This window comes from Glossina fuscipes, unplaced genomic scaffold (genome assembly GCF_014805625.2).
Source record: "Glossina fuscipes isolate IAEA_lab_2018 unplaced genomic scaffold, Yale_Gfus_2 222, whole genome shotgun sequence".
Lineage (NCBI taxonomy): Eukaryota > Metazoa > Arthropoda > Insecta > Diptera > Glossinidae > Glossina > Glossina fuscipes.
In genome coordinates, this window is record NW_023998565.1 from 187,868 (window position 1) to 209,188 (window position 21,321).

Below are 21,321 nucleotides of genomic sequence, written 5' to 3' on the forward strand. Positions count from 1 at the left end.
AAACGATTGAAAAGCTTATTGCTCGCAAAATAATCATAGTAAGTTGGCAATCGCGATAACACGTAGTATTTGAGGCTGCAACTACGTTTATATTGAATTATTTCTTAAAAAGTAATGTATGTTTAATTATAGAAATTGTTTTATTTATGCTTATTAATTATTGTTTGGGAACTTATTTGACATTTAAGAACACATGGCAGGTAAGAGTCAAATGGTACTTTCATAATTTCCTCAAAAAGAGGCAATAAATGGTTAATATGATGAGGATGGGTGCAGTGTAGCAGATAATATTGCCCATTTTGCGTTCAATGTCTAAAAGTGCAATTGTAAGTCGCCACAATTTGATTGCAGTCTTTATTCAAAGGTATTCTGTTTGATGACTGTTTTACCGTTGTTGAAATGCTAATAGTTTAGAGGAGGGAACTATGACTAGTAGCTATCTTGATCTCGCTAAACTCAAAAGATTCTTCAATATTATTAATATTTTCTATATCGTAGAGATTTGTACCATCTCCATTTCATCGCCAGGCGAAATGAAGGGGTTTACCATTCTAGCCCTAGCACTTTAGCCCAATGTATGTGGTAGATTAATAACCTCGTCTTCTATTATGTCTAGTTTTATTTTAATTGGTTTATTAAAGAATCCTTAGTGTTCTCATCTTTGACAGTTTTTAGCACTTCGTTAGTTCTTGGCGTTAGTTCGTCCATTTTTTCTAAAAACATTCTACGTGCTTAGTGCTATTTTTTAAGATATTTTTTTTGTTGCAAGATTTCAAAGTAATCATGGTCCGAGTTTCCGGCAACCAATTTGGAAATTGACGCGGTTAATATAAAACACTTATATATTCGGTTCCGTTGTAGCTTACGGCAGAGTAAATTTCCTTATTCCTCTAAGTCGATACCGTGTATTAATTCATGGTATCCGATTGTTTCTTGGCAAAGTCTGTAATCTGTCCCTACTATTTGTGAGTTTGTGTGACCGAGGACATTAACTTCGTCTGAATTGGAGGTTATTATGGTTATGCTGAAAAGAAAACGACAATTTCTTTTAGTTCGGCGAACTCTATCCCCTATTTGGTAATTTCTTAATCATTTTCTTACCTGATTGTGATATTCTTAATCCGATAGTTGACCAATTGAGCCGAGCGGTTCGCTACGTCGATGTTATTGCATTCGTAGGTAGATTCATTCAAAAGTTTCGTCCGCCTTAATACATTTCATGATTTCGGATTTCCACCGTCTAAGCTTTCTATTGGAATTTCGATCACTCAGAGTCGCTGACTGTAGAGTAAGAAATACCTTTTTAATATATTTCAAATACGTTTCTTCATCCTTGCTGAATATAATTATGTTGTCAATATAGATATAGCGGCATGTTCGCTATATATTCGTGCAGGATGTCAACAAGGGTTCTTTTGAATATCTATGGAACATAATTCAATCCAAATGGAAACAGCGTAAATTCATATTTTCCATTGTTGATGGGAAACGCTGAAACGCTTCTCTTTATCTTTAGCATTCACTTTTTTAGATAGTACCTACACGGGTGGGTTGCAGGTTGATTTGAAAGTTGCAGTACCTGGATGTAATAGTTCTTTATCCTGTCACTCCAAAATTTTAACAAAAATAAATATAATGCTGTCGCCAAAAAGGAATCGGTTCCTTTCAAATCTCCTTTCAGTTCAGCCACCAAGCCTTCCTCAATTCACCACCCAAGCCGTCTGGAACAAGTCTTCGGCGTTCAATAATTTCAAACAGCTTTTGCGGTCCTCAGAACTTGAAACGTCCGATGATCCCTCATAATCTTATTAAAGAATTTGAAGAAAAAATGTCCGTCTGTGCCATTTCCTGCCCCGTTGAAGCACCCAGTACTACGAGGAAATCCGCTGAGCTTCTTTCCCAAGTTTCAACATGATATCCTTTTTACAATATAATATTCAAAGTGTCCGGCATAACCTATCGTTTTTGGATTTTTACTTAAACGCAAACAAGGTTGATTTCTGCATCTTAAGTGAACTTTTCTGAAAGATGAAAACTGTTTTCAAGTTAAAGTTTCGAATTATGCCTCAGCCACCAATGCTGAAATGATGGCTATGGCGGTGTTAGTATATTAGTTAAGAAAGGTGTCAATTTCAGACGTATTCCCTAAAACTCTGCCGTTGACATTATCATCATCAAAACCATGAACCTGAAACCGAATCTTTTCATAGCATCATCCTACTTTTCACCCAGTCGCGATGTGCAAATCTTTCGTGATGGGATTCAGAGATTATGTGACTTTCTTGACGGTGAACAAAATGTGATTCTAGCTGGAGATTTCAATGCAAGACACCGCCTTTATGGCGATCAAGTCTCTACCAACAAAGGCAAAATCCTTGTAAATGCCATCAATTCCAGCAGTTTCAGTGTCTTAAATAACGGCAATACTACCTTTCACTGTAACCGGAACGGTCGCACGGCGAGCAGTGTCTTGGATCTAACTTTCTCTAACTGAACTATTTTATCTTTCAACTGGAACACGTCCAATGTTTCCATTGGCAAAGGTCAGCACTCTTCCATTTTATTCCACAATCGAAACAATTTCGTTAAAAAAATATAAATTTTCATTTCGCGTAACTTATAGACCGCCTGTATAAAGTTGATCTTGGTTCAGACTTATCATCAATTCAAAGTGATTTTCAATCCGCGACCAAGTCTACTAGAGCTAACTTTTCTGATATTATCTAAACGTTGGTGGACTTCTCCTGTCAACACTTTTTCGTAAATACCAAGCTGCAAGGAAAAAATTGAGTAAATATCCAGCCAACTTCGTTGATTATATAAGCACACTGAAGGAATGGACGTCTGCAGTTAGAAAGGCGAAAAGGACGCATATTGCTATTACGATTAAAGAGTTGCCTGGTAATAGAAACTCGCGTGTTTTCTGGAATTACATCAATGGTCATCGACATTTCAGTCGAAAATTAAATGGTTGTGCTGTGTGGAATGACTATGATAATAAAAGATACTTGGATATGCTCATGAGCTATATTCCAAGTGTTAACCTGATTACATTACCTTCAATTCCTTCTAATGGTCTGAACAATACACCCTTTTTATTGTGTGGGCTAATGTATGTATTACATTCCAGAAAGAGGATTGCTGCTTCAGGTTGTGATGGAGTTAAGTATGACATGGTCAGAGCACTGTCTGGAGGAAGCTTAAATATCCTCTTGCATGCAATTAGTAACTACTGGTCTATTAAGTTTATACCACTAGGTTTGCCATGTATCAAGGTAGTTCCCATTGCTAAGACAGGTCTTTAATGATTTAAGTAACTTCAGACCAATTTCGCTAATATCCGTATTCATAAAGATTATCGACTTCATGGTTAAGGAGAGACTAATGGATTTCTTGAAAACCGGAAACATTATTCCAACTCGTCCTTAAGTCTATCAAGAACGCAAATGTAAAAATATGCGCATTAATGAACTATCTTTTTTCATACCTAGTTTAAAAAAGCTAATAAAATGGTTGTTATGATTTCCTTGGACATCAGCAAAGTCTGTGATTGTGTCAACTGGTTGAAGCTTGATGGAATTCTTGTAAACTCAATTCCTCTTCAAATACATCTGTGGATGATACATTTTTTGCCCAAGTGTGTGTTAGTAATGGGTACAGACAAAATTGAAGTATACGGTGGTATTCCACAAGGCAGCTGCTAAAGCCTTTTCAAGGTGGCCAAACTCATATTTTTCAATATGCAGATGATTTCCTAATTGTATCTGCGCAATCATCTTTTTTCAGCGGCTGTGAATAATCTCTCGATAAAAGCTGCTCTTTTTTTCGATTCATGCGCCGATCTTAATTTATAAACAAACACTACTTATATTGTCGAAGATCCTAAACGTGAAATCAGGCTCTTTATCAAAGGAACTAAAGTTGATCAGGTGAAATCTCTTCGGCTTGTTAGTAGAATTTTAAGTGGCGGCCTAATTCTTCGTGGACATTATGAGAAAGCATTCAAAGACTGTTAATCTGGGTGCAATATCATCAAACTCACGACTAACAATCAGTCAGGCTTGCCCCCCAAAAAAGCTTTGACTGTATAGAAATCTTTAGTCAGGTCCAAAATTGAATTTGCACATTCTACATGTTGCAATTACCCAAATTACATTAAGAAACCTATACAAACATATAAAAATTGAGTGTTAAAACGTTGTACTGGACTTATCCCCTCAACTCCTCAACATATTCCTAAAGCCATTTCTGGTCAATGGCCAGTTTCCGAAAGAGCTCTTCCTTGCACTGCCAAAGAACTAATTGAGGTCAACATAACGAATCGTCCTCTTTTTCAGAAAGTTATATACCTGAGTGATAATATTTCCTGCAGCTACACATTATGTTCTCAAAAACTATGTCACATTTTTGACAAGATAACTTCAATTCCTCTTTGAAATTTTTTTACTAACAAATGTAGGGTCTTCACGAACATTCTTGAATTGATCTCTACCTCCAATTTCGCATGTACGAGGATCTTATGTTAAGAAAAGGTTCTTCTTTATTACAACAACGGCTATGATTAGATGCCACTGACGGTTCCCTCGGACATAATGTATCTAGCTTCTTGGTGGTGAAGCATCTGTCTAAAATAGTATATAGAGTCAAATTGGGAGAACTTTCCTCGACTTTTATCGTGTTGCTTGCTGTCAGACATCCAGACATTAAGGTGGCTATTACTGATGGTATCAAGAAAATTGTTATGTTTTCGGGTAGCAAGTCAGCTCTACCTACAAATAAAAGAGATGCAGATAATCAATATGTGCTTGATATACATAGAATTATACATGAATCTCATGCGGACGACTATCACTTTATTTGGATACTACGGTTTGGTCACTACGGTTTTTTTTTAAATGAAAAAGCCGTATTTCATGCAAAAAGGGCTCAAGTTGATGGGACAATTTTGTCCATCAAATACACTCCCAATGAAGCAATACGGCCAATTCGGAACTTTCAATAACCGAAGGATCAATTTAAAGAGTTTGCACATGTTAAATCGACCCGCCTTTTCTACAAAATAAATCCCAAATTTCAATATAAACGATTTTCAGAGGCTTCCTTTAATTCGTGGAAAATCAATATCCTTTCTAGACTCATGAGTGGTCGCACTTATGATTAAATACATTTAAAAGTGACACCACGTGGGATTTGTGAAGATTGCAATGTCGTCGTGTCTGCTGAGCATCTAATTTTTAGATGTCGCAAGCTTGACGGTATTATAAGTTCTTTTAGCTTCTTCAAGTTATATGACGGTCTCCTCGATCTCTTTGTAGCAAAAAATATACGCAATCTCGGGCACTAACTTGCTTTATTAGAAAAGCGAATTTACCGTTATTATTATTATTATTATCTTTTGCGTTCAATCGTTTTCTATTGCTATAGAATACTGTTTTGTTGCCCTATAATACTGTTTTCAGCCAAAGTTTGCAACACTGTTTTTTTCTTTTGAACAACTCAACGACAATTCATGTACACACATTTACTCTTAACATATTGGCTATTAAATTGCTGGCCATAAGCAACATAAACAAGGAGGACCGATATATTCACATGATATAATTTATAAAATTCATTTGCTCTCGTCCTATTTCACTAGATATAAATAAATATATATATAAATTTGAGAAATTCAAACGTTAATTTTTTTGCTGTAGGTTGCTTGTTTTTGTTCCTTTTTGGTTTAGGTTGCTTGTTCTTTTTAGCCACTTTTTTGTTGTGTTTTACATATAATTCTTACCATATATTACGACTGTTTATCATCTGGACATTTAAGCCACAAATTTATTGCTTTGTTTCATCTTAACTGAAGAACCCAAAAAAAAAATAAGCGTAACATTAAAATTATTATATTTATAATGGAAAAGAAGAAACTTTGTTTGAAAACTTATGGTAAAGTAAAAGTACGAATGTTTAAAGCTTATTAATTTATTCCCTTTTCTTTAATTAACTTTTTGTGTGACTCAATTTAGCCGGAATTAAAACGGTTTTGAAACGAACAAAAAAGTAAACCATATAACCATGACGTAGAGTATTGTTCTGACTGAAGTTGTTTTCCCTAATTTATGTTCGGCATGTGTCTTTGTAAACCGTTGAAAGCACTCTTGAAAAATCTTTTGTAAAAACACCGACAGCTTAACCGCATTCAGAATAAGAAATTGATACTACAATAAAGAGTACTAACTTGCGATAAAGCTTTAGAATATGTTTACAAATATTTACTTTGCCTTATTTTACCTTTATTAAGAAAAAACCTAAATGACAGTTGTAATGCGGATTCCCATTTTATTACCCGTTCGGGTTTTTGTTTAATTATGATTCATCCGCTTGCGGCTCTTTGTTTTTTTCCTCGTTTCTTTTCTTTTCAGAATTAAATAAAAATTTTCTTTGTTGTTTTACTGTTTCTTTTGTTTTAATTTTTTTACTTTTTTAATGTTTTTATTTTTCACTACTTTGGAGAATTTTTAAATTTTCTATACTTCAGAAGAAAGTTTTTTTTTTATTCTTTCTTGTTTCGGAGTCTATTTTTATTTTTCACTACTTTGGTGAACTTTTTTAATTTTTCGTTACTTAATCTTCCAGCTTTCACGTTCTTGTTTCAGAATCGATTTTTATTTTTCACCATTTTGGTGAGTTTTGAATTTTCTATTTGCCTCCTGTTTCAAGATTTCTTCCGAATGACATTTCTTTCGTCTTTTTGCTCTTTGACATTGGGAACCAGTTAAATAAAACGATGTTTAGTATTTGAGTATTTGTTTGCAATTGCCTTTATTTTTAATTATTTCTTAAAAAGTAGTGTTTAAGTACAGGAATTATTTTGTTTATGCTTATTAATTATTGTGTGGGAAGTTATTTGACATGTGCGAATACAAGACAGAAAAGAATCAAGAAATCGAATCGACATAATCTAATTTGATAAGTGTGGGATCAAATATATAATTAATAAAAGTTTTGATAACATTTCCGCATACATTAATTTCTTGGCCGTTTTCACAAAATGTTTTACATTTTGGATTTTCGTTATATTTTTTAATTTGATTCAAATGTTACATTATTTTATTATAAATTTGAAAATATTGCATATTTAATAAAAGGAATATTTGAAATTTTCTATCTTTTTGAAAGAGAAATTGCGAATCTTGCAAAAATTTCGAAAAGTTGAATTCCCAGTACGAATAAAGAAATAACATACAGAGTTTAAATTCACATGATTTTCATCCCCACGCTTGATAAGCACGAACGTTTTCGATGTGCCTTGTTCCTATTCCTTAAAATAAATTTGACAACCATATTAATTTAATTTTTTTTATCACCTCTTTTGACTTTAGCTTTCAAAAAACAGATGTCTCTGAAATCATAACAATTTTTAACATAGGTACAGGTCGATTTTTTCTGCAATTTTTGACAAATTCTTCTTGCTAGATTGTTACCAAAAACAAAAAATGAGTGCATCCGATACTGGAGGAGTTAAGCCAATGTCCATTGCTGGCCGCATGGTACGTGAACGCGAGCGTCTGATTGGCATGACCGACGAAGAACGTGCTTGGCGAAAGCAATGGTTGAAAGACTTGGAGATTCATCATGGACCCTGCGCTGTGCCTGCTCTTGAAAGAGAACTGCAAAATCCTATCAAGCGTTTTTATAGAATGCCTTTGGATAAATTATGTGATGTATTGACACCCGTTTTGGTAAATTGAATGGAAACGTTAATTTCTAAAAAAATTATGTAATAAGTTCTTTTTTGTTCTAGGGCCATGGGCGTGCTTTCGCTATACGATTTTGGACAGGCAAAATTGGCTTGTTTTTGGGGGCAGTATATGGCGGTTTCTATTATTTTAAATACAACCAAAACGTAAATCAAGATGACATTTGATGATTTTTAAGTAATGACAAGTGCATTCTATTTGAGTAGGATTGGACACGCAAAGGAGGCTGGCGCGTGGTTTCCTCCCGTGTGGCTTGTAATCCGGGTGACCCAGGGTTTCCTCAGGTGTCAGAACGCATTAAACCTTCGGATTATGGCGCAAGGGGTTTTAAAAAGTCTCCTATATAGTCCAAATATAACAATTTTCCATTGAAACGTGCTTGAAAGTTTTTCAAAGAATGTGAAGCTGCTAAAGCTTATCAGCTACATTACTGCGACAATATATAGAAGAAAATATTTAAAACTATATTGTGATTTTAGTTCTGAACAAACGAGATATGGACACATATATTTAATCAACAACCAAGCTCAGTATTGAGTAAACTCTATAGCTGTCAACTATGGGCTTGCTGTAACGAATATGAGAGAGTTATCGAGAAACTACCCATTTTTCTTACTGTTGAATGCAAAATCTTTCGATCGCGAAATTGTTTACAAATCGAGTTTATTCGATATCGAGAACCATATACGGCCCGTTATTATAAATACACATCTTTTATGGGATTTTTTTATGCATTTGCAGACGTTACAAAGAACGGCATGTAAGCGAAATGGAATTGAAAAAAGGCAAAAAGGAGTTCAATCCGTGTATTTGTTGAACATGTAGGATAATTTGAATATTGTTCCAAGTATTGATCTGTAAAGAAAGTTTATTTCCTTGAACTTCAAATTGACCGGGCTGATATCAATTTTCTACAGAAAGCAAACCTTGATTTGCTGTTTGCAGTTTAATCCATTAAAGCCAAAGTGAAATGGAATTGGTTGTTTAATAGAAAATAGTTATTTCAGCGAATATAAAACTTGTAACCTATCTGATTTGGTATTAGAGAAAAGAAGCATGACTTGGAGTTTCGAGGTATTGAGAAGTGAGGTATTGATATAATAGAAGTTAAATATTTTAAAGATTTTGACGTTATGTTCTCTAATCTGTATGTTCTGTATATCTCTAAATTAGGATAAAACAGGATATAATTGCTTGTCTTACAATTAAAACATGCAGCACATTATTTTTTGAAAGCTCAAGATGTCTAGCGCAGACAAGCAAGGGTCATATTTTTTGCAACGTTTGTTGGCCTGGTTCTTGGCTTTATCTCTCCGTGGATTAGTCGAACATTGATTATTTTCGCGTTTTGTTTTGTTCTTTATACATGTATTTTCGATGCAACAATTATTACTGTTTAGTTCATTATTACAATTAAACAATTACACCAACAAAAATATCATTAATACATAATTACGAGAAAAGTTGAAAAAAAAAGAAACGCAACAAAGAGGAGGAGCCTTTCTGCTAAAAGAACTGAACTGAGGATATACCGAGAAGAAAAATTCTTCCATTTGCTTTTTTTCATTCAATGAATTGAAAACGCTCTTCATTTTTAACTGGATTTAGCGTATAGGTAGATAATTTGCAAACCCGAAGTAATCATTTGAACTAATAAAATTATATTCAAAGAGCATGTAGAGCATGTCGATTGGATTGCCTCTGTTTGAAAAGTTCGACACGACAAGCTTGCTTTATCCAGTATTTTGGTAACATGCAACGCATGCACTTCCTGTTGATTGGCCCAACTCATAGGATTCGCCACGATCATCGTCTATGCGTCTATAAGCTTGATATACACTTCAAACAGCAGCTGCACAGTAAACTATCACTATCTTCTGGAAATTGGTGCTTGGCACTGAGGGTTTCAAAGTGCCTTTTACGATGTTTAACCTCGATCTGATAATTTATTTGAAAATTATGATAAGCATTGTAATGAGTTTTAGTGGTGCGAAGTTCGGATTCATACACAAAATAATCCTTTCTCAAGTTTGCTCTAAATAAAATCGGCAGACCCTTATCAGGTGAATGCATTTTTAAGTTTTAAAAATAATTTTCGCATTTTTTTCGAAGGAAATCACTGCCGAAAACTACCTATTTCTGTGTATAAAGAGTAAGATCAATTTAATTTTTTCTTTTTAAAATCATACTTATTTTTCCACATCTATTTCGTCATATATATATATATATGTTGAAACGATTTAATTTGAATGTCACAGTATTAAAACAAAGACTACATGATTGAGTCTAACTACCTTTAAGGTTGAAATCAATCGGACGAAATTGGAAATAAGTTACAACAGCTATGGTTTTTATTAAAATAAATTTTAGATACATCTAAGCATTGGAAGACATGCCATTTTCATAAACAAGATCGATAAAATGACTAATAATATCCTGCGAACATGCAAAAGCTTTGTTTTTCCTTTACCGTTTTATTTGGATGCAAAAAAAAGATAGAAGAATAGAACAATGACTTTCGAAGGCATTGTAAGGGGTAATAGTAAGATTAATTTGTTTACGCCAAGTAGATTTAAAAGCTTTAATTGCTTACTCTTCTGTTGCTCATATAGGAATTGTATTGTTAGGATTAATAACAATTAGTTATACAGGGATTCGTGGATCTTATACTTTAATAATTGCTAACGGGTTATGTTCATCAGGATAATTTTGTTTAGCAAATATTTCTTATGAGCGGATAGGAAGACGAAGTTTATTTATTAATAAAGGTATACTAAATTTTATATCTTCAATAGGGTTTAGATGATTTCTTTTGTGTTCTACTAATATAGCTGTTTCTCCTTCATTAAATTTATTAGGAGAAGTTTTTTTAATTAATAGAATTATTAAGATTTAAAAAATTTGTAGGTTTTTAGCTTTTTTCTTCTATTGCACTCACTTTTTATCAATAAAACGTACGAACGATGCTTTTTATAAAATTCCTTAAGATTCGGTCAATTTAGGAGCTTGGAGCCAGTCCAAAGAGTATTCCTTCTACATGTCATATTCTGCTCCATACCTTTCTTCAGCCGAAATTTCTGCTCGATTGACAAGGAAATAGACAAATAAACGGAAAGACACGTTTAAATCAAACCAAAAAGTGATTCTAAATCGATCGGTATAATAAGAAGTAGGTCTATCTCAAGCACTTCTAGGTGCTGCACATTGGTGTAATGTATAACAAAGTATTAGTTTTATTAATGACATACTTTGTTACACTTATGATTAATTAAAATTTTAATTTTTATATAATTTAATATAATAACAATGACCACATAATAAAATGTTTGTAACGACTTTAACGCAAAGAAATGTGAACTGTGGCAGGCAACTATTTCGGATCAGGCACTTTTGAAAGTAAATCGGGTGACTGTAAAAATCGTAATAATCTTGTCATTTTCTCGAATTTATTGACGAAAGACCTAACAATGTATTTCTTTATTATCACTTTCACGTGCCTCGAAGTTTTTACCAATTTTTCTACTATACACTGCTTGTAGTGCGCGGATGTATTTGTGCGAACGTATGCAAAACCCAGAAGGTGTTTAGGTAGACTCACTGCGTCGATAAATTGAGTACCGCTCTTGAATCAATTTAAGCTTGTGCGTACCTGTCGGTTTTGCTTTCTTGTGTTGATCCTATAAGCCGCAGTTTTTGAGATATTATAGTGGAATTTAGTACGCCGACGTATTGTGAGGAAATGGATTTAAATAAAAAGGCGCCGATTTAAGATACATCTTTTTTCGAATAAATTGTTGAATAATCGGCAATAAAATCAGTTAACTTAAATGATTAAGAAATTGCAAAATGCTTTATTAGAGAAAATTTGATAAAACTATAACTGAGCTGTGAAGTCAGTTGAAAAAAACGCAAACAAATACTTTAGCTAACGGAGGAGGCGAAGGCTGTGACTTCGATTAAAAAATCGGCTTCTTCAATGACATAAGGAATTTGGCTCTGCACCCTATACATGCAAAATTAATGAGAACGAATATGCGTTTATTTTCTAAAGGCATTTTCAATTGTATGGAATTTGTATTTTCTCAATTATATAGAATTTGTATACGGAAATTATTGAGTACGAATATACACATTAATCTCGCATCGATGAGGCTTTTTTATAAAGAGGTTTTGGTTTCGGTATTTTCGCTAAGAGTATTTGTATTTCGTCTTTTTCCTTCCAATCTTTCCATAACTCGAAAAGATTAACAATGGCGCGTACAATTTCCTGAACTTTGTCCAAATCAACGTTAAGTTCAGCAAACCATTGCTTCATCGAGTCTTTTTGCAATATGACACAGGCGATTTGTAAGCCTGCTATAGCAATCTGTTAAATGATATATAGAATTGTTAATTTAACTATGAATACTTGTTGTGAATTTAATTCACTTAACTTGGAATGATGGATACAACAAACAAACATCAGTACGTAACGAATCATTAACAATTCGCCAACTAAATGTTAATAACTGATCCTCTTGCCCCATATCTTGAACTAGCTGCAATAACGGACGATACGGTTGATACACAATCAGACAGCAACCCAAATTTTCTAATAAATAAAACTCGCATTCCAAAATATGATTTGTGCGATATGGAAAGTCTTGCGTGTAAACGTAACTAAATTTACTTTTTATCACTGATTGGCAAATAAAAATTAAACGGGAATTTGAAATCACACCGAACTCTTCATGGGACATTGTGAAGTATATGAAAATGCGACATACATGTATACGACTGCTCCAGTTTAATAATAAAACAAGTAAAAACACTATAGTGGGCTGTAGCCCACTATCCTACGCAATCCTACAGTTATTCGCATAACTTTCCAAAATAAGGCGATAAATGGGCAGTAGTCGAAAAGAGAGACTGATCTGAATAATTTTCAATAGCGTTCAACCTTAGGCCAAAACAACTCAAAGTAACAAGTTTCATCGAAATATTTGCGATTGCTTTGTCTTCATTTGTTGTACAACAATAATAAAAGAAAAAATTAAATTTATTAATTAGTTCCATTGTTGTCGCAATAACTGTACAAAAACAACTACGGAAATTATAGTTTGGCGGTGCCAATAATAAGATACTCTACACAGCTTTCTCTAAAACACTTATGCATTCGTTGTAGTAAGAATACGCCAAAATTATACACAATTTTCATGGAAAGCAGTGCTTTTCATGGAAGTCCACACGTTGGAAGGTGCCTAAAACAGCAACTGGCGTGACCCAGATTTAGCAAGTTTTCAGTTTCCATCATAAAATCTAGAAATTAAACTTTCTCTCTGTAGAAGGGCTTACTTTTCATGATAATCTTTACATATATTACGTTTTACAAAATAGATCTATCTGATCCGAATTCAGAACCGTCAATTTTTCTCTAAAGTGATGCTGTGCAATAATTTCGTCATCAAATATTAAAAGTTAAACATTTTAATAGTTTAAAATATAATTTAATTTTTTTATAAGGGGTTACTAGGAATCTTATATGGAATTTGATCCAACGCCTTTTTGACATATAAGAATTTACATTTCTTGAGAGTCTTTATATGCGAGAGGCGATATGCAAAAAGTGGACCTACATGGTTAGAAACGATTTTTCACCACGAAATATTGAAAATTATATCTTTTTACCATATAAAGATCCAGTTTTCGTATGAACGGTTACATTGGAGCAGGTTGAAAAAATTGCCACAGCTGAATCAAATTTTTCATACCAATTTAGAATGTCCAATTGCTATCAGAGAGCGAGTTTTGTCGATAAATTGTGATATTGATCAAATAATAATGATTATAGACATATATATAACGAATTATTTCTCCTATAACTTTTCAAATGATGGGGAGTGGTAGGAAAAGTGGACCGATTCAAACCATGTTCAACAGCGTTCTTCCATGTCAGTGTATCAGACTTCATCAAAATATCTCAAAAATTGCAATCTATACCGACAGGCAGAGAAATGGACAGAGAAGCTTAGATCGGTTAAAAAAACGATTTTAGATTGTTCGGTATAATAAAAGATTTTGAGCTCTACAGCTTATTATGAACAAGAATAAACATCCTACACCAAGTAAATGACCAAGAAACGTGTAGAATGTTTCCAAATCGGCGCATGTTACGTGCATTTAAAATAAAAATAGCTGTAGACACGAGGTTTTTTGTATTTTGCTTTTGGGAACGAAAAACTAGAATGATTGAAAACTTTGCTTAAAACGCTTTTCATTTTATAAAAATTTATTAACTAAGAAAACTTTTTTAATAAGATAATTACTTTTAAAACTTAAACAATTAACAAATGCATACGAATAGACATGACGACAAAAAATAAAACGCAACATCTTTATTAAACATTATTAAATGTATTATCGACGAACGCAATAAGACAATTGATGAGTCCGTTCAGCCATCTCCTCCCAAAGAGTGTAAATCGTAACAGCATTCATATCGCTTCCAATTGTAAATAGTCGTTAGGTAGATTTTTGGAGGAAAAATGAATTTTCCCTACAGCAAGGTCAAAAATTTTGGATTATTTTGTCTTCCTTGGCCAGCACTAGCTACCAGACGCCGATCGAATGAACATTGCCGTAAACGTTCCATATTATCTCCGGCATTTATAATGTTAACTTCAGGCACAGCCGCACATTCTTTTTCTCTCAATAAACGTTGAATTCGTCCGTCTGCCGTACCGACTATATATTGTCCGTCATATTGAGCCAATCCAACTGTAGGGGCTCCTCCTCCATCGATCTCGAAGCTTTTTACAACACTTTGCGTGTCTGTTTGTGTTCCCACATATAACTCATGATTTTCGGTATAATTAGAATTTTTTACATTGCTGGTTGTCGGTAAGTTTTGTAAACTAGTGGGATTTGATGTCTTTGAAACAATAATGACTCCAAAATTGCATCTACAATGTCAGCTAAAGCCTCCGTCGTCAATACATCTACTTCAACATTCAAATTCAAATGGTTACAATGCACTGTCAGAAATACCAGAATTACACTGTTAAGATCTTATAAACTATACTTTGCCGAAAAACGTTTTTAATGTTTTAATGTCTTTAACCTAAGAACGTCAAACGGCCTAAATTATTTTACATAACAGAATTCTTCGTATATTTCTCTGAAAAATTCAAATCAAAAATTAAACCTTGTTTCCTTATGAAGACATACTTTCAATGGGAGTCCCCAAATGGAAGCGGGCGTAAAAGGTAAAACGACGTCGTCCAAAGCTTGCAAAAGTGCCCATAGTTTAAATATTGAGAAGTGTAAACAAACATATACGCTTATTCTCATATGTTCGAATTTTTATACAAATTATTGAGAATCATAGACGCTTACTTTCAGTTCGTGGCAAATTTTTATACGTTTACTCTCAGATGCAGCCTATATGGTTGTTTAGGTTACTATAAATTTGCGACAGAATCAACTTATGATACGCCTAAAACCAAATCAAAAGAACACAAAAAACAAACGATGAATAGTCGTAAATAATGTAAAAGACAACATTAAACGACGACGTCGTTAATGATTCTGTGATTTGTATTATACTTTAGTACAATTTCTATCTAATTTGGTTTACAAAGAAGTGGTGTAAATAAATACATTAGAAGTTCCTTATTCGCACTTCCATTATGCCTGATATGAATGTTATGGAATGCTGAAAGAAATTTGACATAGCAAAATACATTGTAAACATAAAAGAATCATTGGAAGAACTGAAGCCCCACATATTGAAGTCATGCTAGAAAAAACTGTGGCCTGCTCTGACTGCGGAAAATGACGAAGAATCTTAAATAATTGATTTTTTTCCATTTTGTCACCTAGAAACGTATCCCCTAAATCCTATATAAATAACCATTCCGTATTCACGGTTTCTGTATTCGCGGCATTTTTATGGAACGTATACCCCGTGAATAAGGAGCTTTTACTGAATTGTGAAATGGTCATCAATGACTAAAATAAGTATTTTCATCTAGTTTATATGTGTCATTGAAATACGTACAATTTCAAACAGCTGTTGCTGTTGCTACGAATTTTTCCACCACTTTTTTTTCGTTTAACAAAGTTTTTTACGACTGCTTTGCCATTTAACAGAGTTTGTTACGACTGCTTGCCACTTTTTTCCATAGAACAGATGATAAAGAAAAATTGTTAAATAAAAGAAAATATTTAAAAAAAAAATTGTTAAAAAATAGGGAAACAATTTTTGAAACTAGTTTAGTTTTCAAAGAAGTGACTTCAATTGAAAAATTATCCAAAAAGTACCAAAACATTACAAAAATAAAAATAATATTATAAAAGAATAAACTTCCATGTTGTGTTAAGAATTTGTACTGTGCTAAGAAAAAGCTACGATTTTTTAGATTTTTATCGTTAACTTCAACTTCATCATTGACTTGTAAGTGCATTTTACTATACCCATAGTTTTCTTGGGAATCTCGGTATGTTTTTAAATAGGAAAGGACTACTTTATATTGTTCAAGCGTAAAACTAAAATTTAAAAAGAATACATAACACGTTTTGCGGTAAAGGATACGTGTATACAGTAAAACTTTAATACATGAGAATTGTATTGTATCGTATATGTTAACAAATATTTAATGAAAAATGAGTGGAAGATATGTGGCAAAACGGACAAAAACAAATATAAATACATTTGTTTACAATTCATATAGGACTTACATATAAGATTTACAATTCATATAAGACATTGTAAAAGTAATAATAATATAAAAAATAAATAAATGAATAAGAGACACCCGACATTATTGATAATAAGTGAGATAATATTGTAAGAAACTAAATTTTCATTTGATATAATATATACTACAGGTATATAAACATATTTGTGCCATTTTTTCATCGAGTTCAGTGAACTATGCATCATCACCATCATTATCGGTGGTCTTTAGTTATTATTTCATGGCAAACTTCTTTCTTTCAGCTGCAATCATCCAGCCCTCGATTGTCAATCACTTGAATTTTGTTTTTGTTATGCGAAGAGAAAAAAAGACTGTTGGATCAATCGGCTGTCTACCTTTACACATCTTTACGTATCGATATCACGTTCCTTCGGAATTGTTGAAAGCTTTAGAAATAAAAGGTCAGATCCAAGTTATTAAAGAAATCGATCATCGTACAGTCTTTCCAAATCCTTGGCCAGCCATACATTCTTGCGATTACTTTAAAGTATTTAATAATGATGTTCCTATACTATTTTGCCCTGGTTATGTTATTGTAATAACAGCACGTTGTTTTGGTAACAAAAAAGGACAATTTATCATCAAATTCATGGATTCAGATACGAAAAGAGCAGAATTGCATTTCATTGTAACATACGATTAGCAAACAATGGCCCGAAATTCATTGAATAAAAACTTCGAATAAATTTTTGAAATTAAACTTGGTTACATGAAGTATATTTCAGTTTTTATACCATCATTTTTTCGATTTGCCCCGGAAGAGTGTCATGGTGGCTTCCTCTTCATTTTTAATCAACAATTTAAACTGGCCATAGCATTTACTGATAAAGAATTTTTAACAGCTTTAGAAGGTTACAATTTTTGTTCTGTATGTGTTTTTTCATGGTAGAGAATTTGCAACATCTTCAAAAAAATTCTTTCATTAAAACAAGAGTAATAACAGAAAAAACTTGTGATGGGAAAGAGAGCGGTTTACCGTTTTAAAATTGTCCAATTAAAATAAATATGAATAAACTTATATTTGTTAAATTTTCAAATTTCATTTTTTTTTAAATTTTCGTATACATAAAAACAATTTTATTTTGTCAGAGAATTATACAACAGTTTCTTGTAAAAAAAGACTGAAATGTTTGTTTTTTACTTTTAATTTGATCGCTGTATTAATATGTAAGAATTTGACTTTGTTTTTAGATAATATGGAAGAATTTCCACCAAAAAGAACAAATTTCGTCCAATTGTTTGAATTACTCAGAGTTTTTTATTCGAATTGTTCTACTTTGTTGCCCCGTCAAATAAGCCTCTAATAGTCATGAAAACTTTTGTGTTAAGCCTATATAGTATCTTTAATTTACTCCTTTTTAACTTGTCAGATTTTTGGGGCCGCCTCGATTATTTAGATAAAAGATGCGCTCAGTAGGCTCCTCCGCTACTATCCGACACTCTGGGCTCCTTGGACGTTATCGACTTACGCACATTATAAGGAACTGACGAGTAATTTTCTTGCCCACCCTAGTTGAGTTAAAAGTATAGTTCAAACCTACACAGATGATATCTATTGTAAACATTCTCCTGCCCGTAAAAACGACTACAAGTAGACATGATAAATATGTAGACATAATAAATAAAATATTATTATTCATCCACTTTCAAAGGGCATATTAATTATTGAGCAAATTAATTATAAAAAAAAATTAAGTTGAAAAACGTGAAAGAATATATGAGACTAATAATAACCCGCCTTGTAGTGAAAAGCTGTGCCATCTACAAAAATGCGCCAGTAGACGAAATGGAGGAAAATAAAATTGCTTGAAATTGCTCCGAAAGGACTACTAGGCAAAAAATTAAATATATTAAATTATAAAATGCACTTACATTGAAGTTGAAGTTGAGGAAAAAAATCTAATTTAGCAAAATACAAATTTTTAACACAACACGGAAGTTTATTCTTTTATAATATCATTTTTTTTTTTATTTTGCTATTTTTTGTATAATTGTTTTGTATAATCGTTGTTCTTTTGTATAATTCTTGTGTGGAATCACTTCTTTTATTGAACAATTTTTCTGATTTAGCAAGCTTCCTCGTGCATTCGTAAAATTTCCTTTGAAACCGTTACCCGGCTTTCGTTTTTACACCAAAATAAAAAAAAAATCTCATGTGCGGAGAATGGAGAGAACACAGAGTTGCTTTTAACAAATACGAAAAATGGTCAATAAAAAATCTTTATCATCTGTTATATGGAAAAAAGTGGCAACGTACTCGTATGGAATTTTGAATTATGTTATTGAATTTTGAATTATGTGAGAGTATGAATTTTGAATTATTTGAGGGTATGGTATTTTCAAGTATGTTATTGAATTTTGAATAATGTGAGAGTATGGAATCTTGAATTATATTGAATTTTGAATTATGTGAGAGTATGAATTTTGAACTATGTTATTGAATTTTGAATAATGTGAGAGTATGAATTTTGAATTATGTTATTGAATTTTGAATAATGTGAGAGTATGGAATTTTGAATTATGTGAGAGTATGAATTTTAAATTATGTGAAAGTATGGAATTTTGAATAAACTTTGTGCAGAATTGTTGTTCGAATTATTGTTCAATGATACAAATAAAACAGATGAAAACAGACGTTTGCAGTCATCTGAGAGTAATTTAATGAGCGGGCCTGAAATCCACCTCGAATCACAGTCATCTGAGAGTAATTTAATGAGCGGGCCTGGATTTCACTTCGATTCATAGTCATCTGAGGGTAATGAAATAAAATAAATGAAAGGTGAGAGACGGTGGGCAAATTTTCGTACATATCGCACAAGGTATTTCTTTTAGAATTAATGATATTTAAATTCATTCTTTTGAATTTTTTTTTGTTATCTTGAACTATTATTCCGAAGCTAGAATATTTTTTCTTTTGTAGAAATTACAGTAGACATGTAATATCCTCTTCGGAATGTTATATTCTTTGAGCGTAAGAATTTGAAACGGTAATCTAGCTGAATAAAATCAGTTATTTTGCTTTTTATTTAACATTTATTTTTTGTCGCGCGAAAAAAACCAATATTAATGGGACTTACTGAATAATAAATCAAAAAGAGAGTTAACGAATATTTTAGTATTAAATCGCAAGAATTGATATTTACGAAGAAATCTACGGTCGGCATTCGGAGGAAGAAAAAATCTATTTTGCCCATAATATGGGTGTTGGCCATAGTGCAGACTTTGGTAAACATGTGGCAACAAAGGAATTATTGGAAATTTTCCCTAATATATCAGCGCGAAACTCCTCCAGTAGTTTTGAACCTTCTTGTTGGAGTAGAGAAGTTTTATCTGTTTCCTTGAACTTTTCTAAAGTGTTTTTATTGTAAATTGTACCGTAAGTATAGACCCTTCAGTTTCCATTATTTTTCAATGTCATCAACATTTCCAGCTTTCTTATTTGCGTTTTCACGCCAAGCTAGAATTTCCGTGTCTAATTCATTTAAAAACAGAAATATCGTAAGACACAACAATTCCTATTTTTTAAGGAATGTGCAGAATAGTTCTCCTCATTTAACCGTTTTCTTTCATTTTTCTGCACACAATCTGCATGCAATAAGAGTAAATTATATGTTCTCTGCTCTTAACGCAAATTCCAAAAACGCAATGGCTATTATAATAAAATAAAAATATATAAAAATATATATATATATAAAACCACTTGTACGAATATATCGAAGAATTAACAGGAAATATTCAAAAATATGCGAAAATCGTACGCCAGGTTTCTAAAAATTTAATAAAACTAGTCAGGAGACGTTCAAGGGGAGATAAATGCTCTTTTTTTAAACAATTATATATATAAGATTATATATTATATAAAACAGGAAATATTCAAAAATATGCGAAAATTTAACGCCAGGTCTCTAAAGATTTACTAAAACTAGTCAGGAGACGTTCAAGGGGAGATAAATGCTCTTTTTTTATACAATCATTCAGCAGAAGTGAGCTGCACCGGAGAAATGTGCTCGGATTCGTGCTGGTAACATTATTGTCCGGAATAAATTTCAGAGAGAAAATAGACACCAACATCACGTGGTCGTAAGTTCCTCCGCGCGCCATTTCCATCCTCCTCGCAATATTCATTGCATTCCAATGGTAAGTTTGCATTTATCTCTACTGATTGTCATTTGTGATTTAATTATTTATTTCAATTTAATTTCAGATTAAAACACAATAAGATAATAAAAATTGCTCAGCATAAAAAGACAAATTTTTTTTTCCCCTGAAGGATATTAAGTAGCAGTAAATATGCTGATCAGGTCTTACGTGCAGCGAAAGAACTGCCCATGCTTAGTGTTGATGCCACTTTGCAGCCCATAGCACGTATTACGTATTAAAATCAATATATGGCCAAACTTTGTGTGGAATGATCGGGTACATGGTAGAACAAGTCAAAATTTTTGGTTACGGATTGAAGATCCCGAATCCAATTTTATCTTTCATTCTCAATTGTTCCTGGTTTTTTTACCAATCCGCAATTACAATTCTATTACAAAAATAAATAAGTTCTGTTTATGTGCTTTCTTCATGTTAAAATACAGTTTTTAGGCCACGCGCAAATTTGTCTACAGCCTTTACTGCCACAATATTATATACGAGTAGCGAGTGACAGTAGTATATATATGGAGGAACGTCGACGCGAATTTTTCGGCCTTTGCGTATAGTAGTATATATATGGGGGAATGATGTCCACACACTTCCCCGCTTCCAACACATGACCACACTCCAAACCCCACACATGCGCGGATCCACACACACACACACACACACACACACACACACACACACACACACAC

General features: G+C 32.8%; 2 protein-coding genes, 2 long non-coding RNA genes and 1 pseudogene across 6 annotated transcripts; 4 read left to right on the plus strand and 1 right to left on the minus strand.

Moving 5' to 3' along the window:
- The first annotated feature begins 139 nt into the window (after positions 1-139).
- On the plus strand, positions 140-8,210 carry LOC119642318. Its single transcript, XM_038041436.1, has 4 exons — positions 140-200; positions 7,462-7,727; positions 7,790-7,891; positions 7,952-8,210. Exons 1-4 carry the CDS (start codon positions 194-196, stop codon positions 8,090-8,092), a joined length of 516 nt encoding a protein of 171 aa, XP_037897364.1. The 5' UTR covers positions 140-193; the 3' UTR covers positions 8,093-8,210.
- LOC119642319 lies at positions 2,505-5,542 on the plus strand. The gene is made up of 2 exons (XR_005248002.1): positions 2,505-2,543; positions 2,624-5,542. It is a non-coding gene; the product is annotated as an uncharacterized LOC119642319 (long non-coding RNA).
- Positions 8,211-11,510: 3,300 nt separating the features above from the next.
- Positions 11,511-12,484, minus strand: LOC119642429 (cyclin-C-like). Its single transcript, XM_038041593.1, has 3 exons — positions 12,179-12,484; positions 11,899-12,111; positions 11,511-11,567 (listed from the first exon to the last, which is right to left on the minus strand). Exons 1-3 carry the CDS (start codon positions 12,482-12,484, stop codon positions 11,511-11,513), a joined length of 576 nt encoding a protein of 191 aa, XP_037897521.1.
- Positions 12,485-15,817: 3,333 nt separating this feature from the next.
- On the plus strand, positions 15,818-18,409 carry LOC119642376 (annotated as a pseudogene).
- A 577-nt stretch (positions 18,410-18,986) lies between these two features.
- Positions 18,987-21,231, plus strand: LOC119642352. Of its 3 annotated transcripts, none has more exons than XR_005248013.1 (3): positions 18,987-19,262; positions 20,462-20,620; positions 20,688-21,231. It is a non-coding gene; the product is annotated as an uncharacterized LOC119642352 (long non-coding RNA). The 3 variants fall into 3 exon arrangements; XR_005248011.1 differs by having other exon boundaries at positions 18,987-19,238; XR_005248012.1 differs by having other exon boundaries at positions 18,987-19,238; positions 20,465-20,620.
- Positions 21,232-21,321: the final 90 nt, after the last annotated feature.

Bases quoted from the DNA above. Each gene is read 5' to 3' on its own strand.
- LOC119642318 (XM_038041436.1), top strand. The intron at 7,728-7,789 runs GTAAATTGAATG...TTTTTGTTCTAG, and splicing joins ATGTATTGACACCCGTTTTG to GGCCATGGGCGTGCTTTCGC. The intron at 7,892-7,951 runs GTAAATCAAGAT...CTATTTGAGTAG, and splicing joins ATTTTAAATACAACCAAAAC to GATTGGACACGCAAAGGAGG.
- LOC119642429 (XM_038041593.1), bottom strand. From the start codon at position 12,484: ATGTCCCATGAAGAGTTCGGTGTGATTTCAAATTCCCGTTTAATTTTT. The intron at 12,112-12,178 runs GTTAAGTGAATT...ATCATTTAACAG, and splicing joins TGTTGTATCCATCATTCCAA to ATTGCTATAGCAGGCTTACA. The intron at 11,568-11,898 runs GCCTCATCGATG...TAATCATTTAAG, and splicing joins CAAAACCTCTTTATAAAAAA to TTAACTGATTTTATTGCCGA.